The sequence below is a fragment of the Penaeus monodon genome, chromosome 2 (genome assembly GCF_015228065.2).
Source record: "Penaeus monodon isolate SGIC_2016 chromosome 2, NSTDA_Pmon_1, whole genome shotgun sequence".
NCBI classification, from domain to species: Eukaryota; Metazoa; Arthropoda; class Malacostraca; order Decapoda; family Penaeidae; genus Penaeus; species Penaeus monodon.
Genome location: NC_051387.1, coordinates 36,060,005 through 36,069,192, shown reverse-complemented (window position 1 = coordinate 36,069,192; position 9,188 = coordinate 36,060,005). Strand labels below are relative to the sequence as shown.

At 39.8% G+C, this 9,188-nt stretch overlaps 1 protein-coding gene across 1 annotated transcript; it reads left to right on the top strand.

Moving 5' to 3' along the window:
* Nucleotides 1-5,346: 5,346 nt before the first annotated feature.
* On the top strand, nt 5,347-9,084 carry LOC119582697 (perlucin-like protein; the record flags this gene model as incomplete). Its single annotated transcript, XM_037931117.1, is given in 3 exon segments — nt 5,347-5,384; nt 8,241-8,411; nt 8,590-9,084. Coding segments are annotated over 3 exon segments (457 nt in total), but the record flags the coding sequence as incomplete, so codon positions are not given.
* Between the last annotated feature and the right edge of the window lie 104 nt (nt 9,085-9,188).

Here is a 9,188-nt window from a genome sequence, read left to right as displayed (position 1 = left end):
TGTGTGTGTGTGTGTGTGTGTGTGTGTGGATATAATTATATATATATATATTAATATATAATTATATAGTATGTATCAACATCCTAATTATATATATTATATAATATATATATATATATATATAGATATATATATATATATCAATATCCTACTATATATATATGTATATATATATATATATATATATATATATATATATATATATATATATATATATATATATATATATATATATATATATATATATATATATATTAAGATGCTGATATAGATGAAAAAAAATGTGTGTTAAATATTTCACCTGGCAAACAACCGTGCCGGCGGGGCTCTAAAACGAGTAGTCTGTGCACTTATTCTTAATGAATGAAGGAAAATGGGAAAAACTTTTCAATTGAAAGAAAACTAATAATTTACAAGGCTGACTACTGAGAGAATGTTAGGCATCACATTCGCTCTCTCTCTTTACGTACCTGTCTATCTATCTATCTGGCTTTCTTTCTTTCTTTCTTTCGTTTCTATCTATCTATCTATCTATCTTACTCACTCACTCACTCACTAAGTCTCTCTCTCTTTCTTTCAATCTCTCCCTCTCTCTCTCTCTCTCTCTCTCTCTCTCTCTCTCTCTCTCTCTCTCTCTCTCTCTCTCTCTCTCTCTCTGGTTCTACATTTCTCTCTCTTTTTGCACGTTACCTAAAAGCTTGAGTTCGCCTGAAGAAAATATCTTACTCACACACTCTCTCTCTCTCTCTCTCTCTCTCTCTCTCTCTCTCTCTCTCTCTCTCTCTCTCTCTCTCTCTCTCTCTCTCTCTCTCTCTCTCTCTCTCTCTGCAGGTTTGTTTTTAGGTCTCTTTCTTGGTAAATTTCCCTTACATGGAAGTTCAGATCAAAGCGTACATCACATTTATTCAGTATTTGACGAAATTAAGTTCACACTGGTGTTTCCTACTAAACATATTGCTCGAAACATTTACTTGCTTAAATGTAAACCTATGATCAGAGCCCAGAAATTAGGCAAATACCCCTGACAAAGGCAGGGCATACATAATTTATCTGAGAAACTTTATGTCACAAAAACCTGTAAGCAGGTTCATGAGATCACTAAACCCCCAAAAAAATGCTCCTATGCCTGATGTGAAAAGGGAAATCAAGACGAGTTACCTTCATATCTACCCTTTGATTATTTTACCTTGAATGCACTGAAATTTAAATAATGTACGAAGGGAAAACGTAATAACTTATGTTTAAGGCCATTTCATGGATTAAAAATTGACTAATTTTTTTTTTTTTTTCTCTCTCTCTCTTCTTCTATCTATCTATCTATCTTTTATCTATCTATTTTCTATCTATCTATCATTTATCTATCTATTATCTACTATTTCTATCTACTATTTTCTATTTTATCTTCTTTATCTATCTATTATTTTATTTATTATCTATCTATTATCATTTACTATCTATTACTATCTATCATCATCTTCTATTATCTATCTATCTATCTATCTACTATCTACTATCTACTACTATTTATCTATCTATCTATTCTTTTATAAACCCTAAAGCAAAAATTCACAATAGCACCATTGAATAGATGTTTCGTATAATAGTATTGGTTGTAAACAAAAACCAAATTTCAATAGTTTTCATATAAATAAAATCATCATAAGAAATTGCATAATTGAAATGAAAAAGCACATCTTGCATTCACCTGTCTTGATTCATATAGACCAAATTTATATTTAAATTTTTTTGCCTATTCTTTTGCCCCCGGGATATTTCCCGCGACCGGGTAATCAAGAGGAACTGAAATTAAATTATTGCAATTCATATTCATCTTTAAATTTCCCCGAATTATTGATGTACAGAAGCATTTATGCATGCAGTCTGAAACCACTTTTCTCACAGATGCAATACACATTTCATCAGCAAAATTCAGGCTTCCTCTGCGTTGTCAAAGAATGTTTCTTTGACATTCGGTTAATCAAAAAAAAATAAAAAATACTATTACTATCAAAAAAAGTTTTTTTGTCATCACGTTTTATTTACGGGTTTTCGAAAGTAAAGGAGCTTTCTTCCTCAGTCACATCTTCGCGATAATTTTGAACTTTTATACTGCAGATTGCTCGGTCCCACGCTAAGCTATTTTCCTCGGTTCCCAATGATAAGTGAAGCAAGTTACCGCGCAGTTCACCATCCAGTTCAATGTGACTTAAATTAGACTTGTGTGTGTGTGTGTGTGTGGTGTGTGTGTGTGTTTTGTGTGTGTGTGGTGTGTGTGTGTGTGGTGGTGTGTGGTGTGTGTGTGTGTGTGGTGCGTGTGGCGTGTGTGCGTGGTGCGTGTGTGCGTGTGTGCGTGTGGTGCGTGTGTGCGTGTGTGCTGTGTGAGTGTGCGTGTGTGTGTGTGTGTGTGTGTGTGTGTGTGTGTGTGATGTTGATTAATCATCATCGCACTGCAGACTAGGCCTCTCCCAATATTGTCCAACTTTGTCTGTCTTGCGTTTTTTGTTTCCAGTCTTTGCCCCAAATTTCGTTATTTCGCCAAGCAATCTGTTATTGTTATTGTTATATCTATAAGCAATCTGTTACTTTCTTTGTCCATCTGTCTCCTTCTCCGAAATATATGACCTCCCATTTCCTTTTTTTTAATAGCTTCCACTTTTGTCTGTTTTCCCTATCCACGTCGCCTCATCCGATCTCTTAGGATCATCCCCCACCAACCTCTCCCATCCTCTCTGGGCATTACTAGTTTCCTCTCTCAGTAATTTTGTTGTATTCATGTTTCTATCCATAGGATCAATAACGTAGGACACATGGTTAAAGACTTTCTTTTTAAACATAATCCAATGAGCCTCTTGATACTCCTGTTTCCTGCCAAAGGCGCTCCTCACCTATACTGAGGCGTCGCTTATTTCCTCTTCGCTAGATGTGTTTGTCTGTACGAGTTGCCATAGGATATATCCTCGTATCCTGTCCCCCTACACCTAGCGCCTCGCCTTGTACACTTTTCTATTCGAATTTGATCTCTACTGTTGAACGAGGTTCTCTCCTATTTTGATACCCTTTCCGTTCCATTCTAGCTTCTGGATATTCCTCAGACGCTGTAAACATTTTTGTGAGATGGTGTCTCGACCATGTCTTAACACCTTTTTAATTGGTATTTTATCGGTTTCCGTGTGGAGCTTGATGTTGCTTCCCATCTTCGTATATATTTTCTCAATATATTTACATATACCTCCTCTACTCCCGTCTTCGAATAGCCGTATCTAGTACTGCAGATCCTTTTCGTACATCGATGAATGCTATACACAGTGGTTTCCTATATTCGTTTATCTTATTTGGGTGAGCATGTGTTGTCTGTTTGCTGAGAATCGACTGCGAAATCTGCCTGTTCTATAGCTGTTAATCTAACTGTCAGAGATGCGAGTTGTGATGACTTTTTTTTAACAGTTTTGATGTAACTTGAAAGTGCTTATGAGTCCGTAGCTTTTATTTACAGTTTATAGTTTTATTTACTGTTCCAGCTTACCTTGAGGAAATATTCAAGAAGCTATAATGGGACGGAAAGGTATCAAAATTAGAAGACGAACCTCGTTCCCCAGTAGAGATCAATTCGAACAGATACACGAGGTACAAGGCGAGCGCTAGGGTAGGACAAGTATAACGAGTGTAACCTAGGGCACTCGGTACAGACAAACACATCTAGCGAAGAAGAAATTAAGAGACATATCATTCCCTAGGCTGGAGCGCCTTGGCGACACAGTATATACAAAGAGGCTCCTTGCCATTATGTTTAAAAAGAAACTCATACGAAAACCGCAGCCAAATTTACCTAACTTGAAGACCAGAGCGACAGAATTTAGCTTTAAACATTCAAAACAGATATTCACTTCTCAACATTGACCAAATCAACAAACAGTTCAGTGACATAATAAATGAAGCTGCACTTGAAGTAGGCGGTAAGAACGTCAAGCAAAGCTCCAGTATCGTCAAAAAGGGGCAAAACAGAATTAGCTGAACTAACAAAGACTAAAAAGAAAAAGAAAAGAGAAGATGTACGGAAATTCTCTTCTGTGGTGTAATTTAATTTGGCCTCTGACCATTCTATGGTCGCTGTCATTTACTTTATTAATAGCACTTTTTACTATATCGCGCCTATTTTAAATTATGAAGTCAATTTCATCTTTGATGTCAGATGGTGACTTTCATGTCCACATCCGTTCTAGTCTTTTTCCAAAGAATGTATTCATGATTTTGAGTGATCGAGCCTCCTCAAAATCGATTAGCATTTGTCCCCTCTCATTCCTAGTGCCTATTCCGTGATTCCCCACTACGGTTTCTCCTTTCTCCTATTTTGGCATTGAAATCTCCCATTAATATTGTGAAATGGGTTTTTGCTCTCTTGCTGGCTAAATGAATATCTTCATAGAAGCTCTCTATTTCTTCGTCACTGTGGCTTGCAACTTGGAGCTTAGATATGAACAATCTTTAAATTGTATCTGTTATTTAGTTTTATTATTACTGAAGCCACTCTTTCGCTTAGACTATAGAATTTCGCGATATTCTTTTCTAAACGTTTGTGAACTAAGAAACCTACCTGTAAATCCTGCTTCCTACCCTGGGGTTTACCGCTCCAGATAGAGTGCGTGTCCATCATTTAATATTTTCTCTTCTTCGATTATATACGTGTGTGTGTGTGTGTGTGTGTGTGTGTGTGTGTGTGTGTGTGTGTGTGTGGTGTGTGTGTGTGTGTTGTGTGTGTGTGTGTGTGTGTGTGTGGTGTGGTGTGTATGTGTATGTGTATGTGTATGTGTATGTGTATATGTGTATGTGTATGTGTATGGGGTATGTGTATGTGTATTATATGGTATTTATATATGTGTATATATGTGTGTATATATATGTGTATGTGTGTGTGTGTGTGTGTGTGTGTGTGTGTGTGTATAGTCCCACACTCCATCAATTATCAAACTATTTCTTAAATTTCCTCTGCCAGCCCTTCGTGGGAAGACAGCAAGTGTTGTTGATTTTTCCGTAAAACACTTCATGATTCCTCTGTTATAAAAGGAAATGGAGAATCGCCCTGCACTCTGCCCCGCCGATGCCACAATGCGTCATACAATCCTAGGTGAGTCTGGCCACTGAGTGGTTTCGATTCTTTTCATAAATGTATTTTTATTATACATGTTCTAACTACACAGCCAGATAGATAGATGTGTAGATAAATGTAGACATAAATATATAAATATATAGACATAGATAGATAGATGGATAGATAAACATTTACGTACAAGATATTAATATTCCTTTCAGTTTTCCTTTCCCTCGGTGTTGTTGGGTCGGCCTGTGGAAAACATCATACGAGAAAAGTGCCAATGATTCCAAGGCTGGTAATGTTTATACTCTTTTGAATTTGATTTTATATAAACTGGTACATTTCCTTGTGCAAAATTTTAAAATGGTTAATGGTTAATGGTTAAAAGCAAGATAAATGTGCTAGACATCTAAGGTCATGTAGCACTATAGTTAATGTTAGGGAAGGGTGGTTGAGTTAGTGATTAGTTGTCTAAGCTGGGCAAAGGAGTTGGTGAGTGAAAGGGTTAGGGTCGGGTATGGTAAGGAGTTAGATTAGATGAAGAATATGTATGCGTTTGAGGAAAGAGAATAGGTTGTTGAAGCAAAAAGTGTGGGATTCTGTAAGGATGTCTGATAGGTTGGGAGGTCGGTGAAGGGAGGATGGGTGGGGGAAAGCAGAGGTACGAGTTGTTTCAAAACGTGGGCACGGCAGTAGGATGTGTGATTGGAATGTCTGGTGGTGTGTGTTGACTTTATGAGAGTTAATGAGTTACATAAGGGATTCACGTGCGTAAGAAGGGAGTGGAAGGGATGGTGGGAGGGTTAATGTGGGCGGGGTTGGGGTCGGGGGGGATGGGCTGTGTTGGGAGGGGGTAGGAGGATAGGGTGTAGGGGGGATATCGTTAGGAGGAGGATGGATATCAGCAGTTACTTGGAGTGTGGAAGGAGCAGGAGTTGTAAGATTTGGAGGTTGAGTGTCAGTTTTCATTAGGTAATCTTGAATATTTTCAATGGTTTCTTCTTCTGAGTTGGTTCGGGAGTTTTGGGGGATAAAGGATTTCTTGTGAGGGGGGGGAAGAGAGGACTGGTGTCTCAAGCATAGGAGCAAAGGAAGGTGGAGGTGATTGTGTGGTAGGGGAAGAGGGGGTGGAACGTTTGTTCTGTCTGTTACGGGTAGTGCGAGGAGGGAGAGGGGAAAGGGTTTGTTGGGATTGTAGTGGTGATTGAAGTATCTGTAGTAGAGATTGGAGTGTCTGGATTTAGGATGGCAAAAGAGTTTGACTGGGGAAGGTAGGAGGTAGAAGAGGGGGGGTTAGATGTAGGAGGGGTGGGTTTAGGAGAATTGGTAGAAATATTACTGGAGTAAGGAGTAAGGGAGAAACCACGTCGACGTGCTTCTTGTCTGGCTTCGCGTAGTGTGAGTCCAAGTTTGAATCTGAGAGTTGCTACCTCAGACTCAAATTTATAGGTGGGACAACCCCTATAAAATACATTATGGGGGCCGCCACAGTTGGCACATGTGCGTGATTGTGCAGGGCAGTTAGATCGGGTATGGCCAGGTTGGGCACATAGTGGCTGTGGAACGGCAATGTTTGGCTGGGTGTCCTAGACACCAACAATTTTGGCACTGACGTGGAGGGGGTTGGTATGGACGAACAGGAGGGATTCTCCTCCTATGTAGACGTTAAAGGGAAGGTCATGCCTACGGAAGGTAATTTTGGCTATGTTAGTGGGTTTCTTTCGATGACCTCTGGGGGGAATGGAGTAGCATTGTACTGATATTGCATCATAGTCTGTGAGACAGGCAAGTAGATCTTCTCCACAATCTGACCAATCTTTGTCATAGATTGGGCAATTTGCTGGGGAGATTGGAACTGTTCCGGTGCAAGTATTGAGGGTTGGATGGGGTTCTGCAAGGATGGGATTACCATATAGGTCTGTTAGTTTTGTTAATGCTATAGCTTGGTTTTCGGATGTTACTGTGACAAGACGGGAGCGGTCGGGTCGGCTACGGAAAGAGACTTTACCTACTTGTTTTTGGAGACATTGTTGGAAGAGAAGGGTGTTGTCAGAGTAGGGTGTTGTCAGAGTAGGGAGCTGTGGGAGGGATCACGAAAAATCGGTCCCATTTGGCTGTGCTGAAGAGGGTATTCAAAATTGTTGTAGAGATAGGGGTAGTCGAAGGGCGGGGGCGTGACAAAGATGGAGTAGTGTTAAGGGAGGTAGTGTTATGGGGAGGTGGGCAATAAGGCTGTAAGGTATTAATAAGGGAGGATGGGGTGGTTGATGTTGGAGGTTGTGGGGGTAGAGGTGTTGAAGTTGAGATTGCTGGGAGAGTGGAAATGTTCCTTAAGGGTTGATTGTTGGCTACTGTACTAGTAGGTATTGATGAGGGGGTAGTTATTGCAGTGTTCGGAGCCGTGGTCAAAGGAGAGCCTGGGGTCAGGGAATCTGGTGGGTTTACATCGTTGGGGCTATTTGATAAAGGGGCAAGCCTCATTGCCCCTAATAGTGGGGATAAGTTTTCATTACTGGCCATGGTAAGCCTGGATTATGTTGGGGATAAAAACAGTCCACCCCTCAGGTCCCCTTGAGGGGTAAGGGCTAGATAACTAAATCAGGGGAATACCGTGCCCATGGCTCCCTCAGGCCGTTCAGGACTGGCACAAAGTCAGCCTTTCATCCTTTCAGCACGGCTCTCACACCTTAGGAGGTGGATAGCAGAAGGGTTTGGTGAAGGGACAGAAACGAAAAGTGGGAAGGAAAAAAAAAAAAGACCATGCAAAATTAGTTGAGTCGAGGGCTGAGTCCCAAGGTTGGGGAGTTCCCCATCATTGGGTCCCAGTCTCCGCCTCCTAAGCCCCCCCACGACAACAACGGGCAAGGGATTGGGGGGCATGCATTGATTAATGACTGCGAACGTTTTTACTAAACTTTCTTACTTCATAAGGTTAGAAAATTTAACCTAAAATTTCCTTTCACTTCCCATGATATACTTCAGTGCCCGAGCTAATTTAATACTGCTCGCTCTAGCGATAATTAGAATGGCACAGGTTCGAGTCCTTATTATGGAGGGCCGTTGCCCTACTTGGTAAAGCTTTTTCCTGTCATTACCTGGTATTTTCCTTTCGTTTTTTTTACTTCTTGGTTAATTTTATTTAATATTTCAGTCTGCTATAGCCCCTATACTGCCATTGCGGATCGCTGTTTGTTTGTCGATCACCAGACAGATGGAAGCTGGTATGACATGCGAGAGTACTGTAACCTTATAAATGGAGACTTTCTCAAGCTGGATGACGCTAATCTCCTTACTGATATCGTTGAGTACATTACTTACCAAGGTAAGCTTCTTCTTAGGTTTATAGGATTTTGTTTGAACCATGTAACTTTTATCCAATTTGATGTGAACATTTTGCATATATGATATTAGAACTAATCTCAGCATGAGCACAGTCTATTACAAATATTTTAAGAACACAAAAGTAAAATATAGCTAAATGTAGCAACTGCTTTGTGTAGTGGGTGTGAACAGAGACTACTGGATCGGGGGGAGTGACGAGAACCACGAGGGTCTTTGGCTGTGGACGGACGGAACTCTCATGCGGACAGGTGTTCCCTTGTGGTACCATTGCACCTCCATCTCTCAACAACCAGATGGTGGCTCCTCAGAGAACTGTGCCGTCATGCGCTGGGACTCATTTTACCATATCCATGATGTGTCTTGCTACACTTCTCGGTCTGTCATTTGTGAAAGCAGGACACATTAATCTAACAAGTTTTGGCCACAGAAAAGATATACAAATTGTTTTTTATTACAAATTTTCTTTTATATCATATTGTGCCACAAGCCGAGATCATTGGCAAAGTACACATTAACCAAATGATATCTATATACTATGTACATTCGTTTATCACGCTGCCCGTGGCCACACTGCCTTATGCATCTAACTTTTCTAATCTGTTCTGAAATCTTTTTTAGCTGTAACATTGCAAGAATAAATATTCTAAAGGAGACTTTGATTATCTAGCAATCTAAAATATTTAATATATACTGCAACTGATTTGGCTTACATTTTGTAGAGAAAGAAACATACAGAAATAAACTTGTCACGGAATTT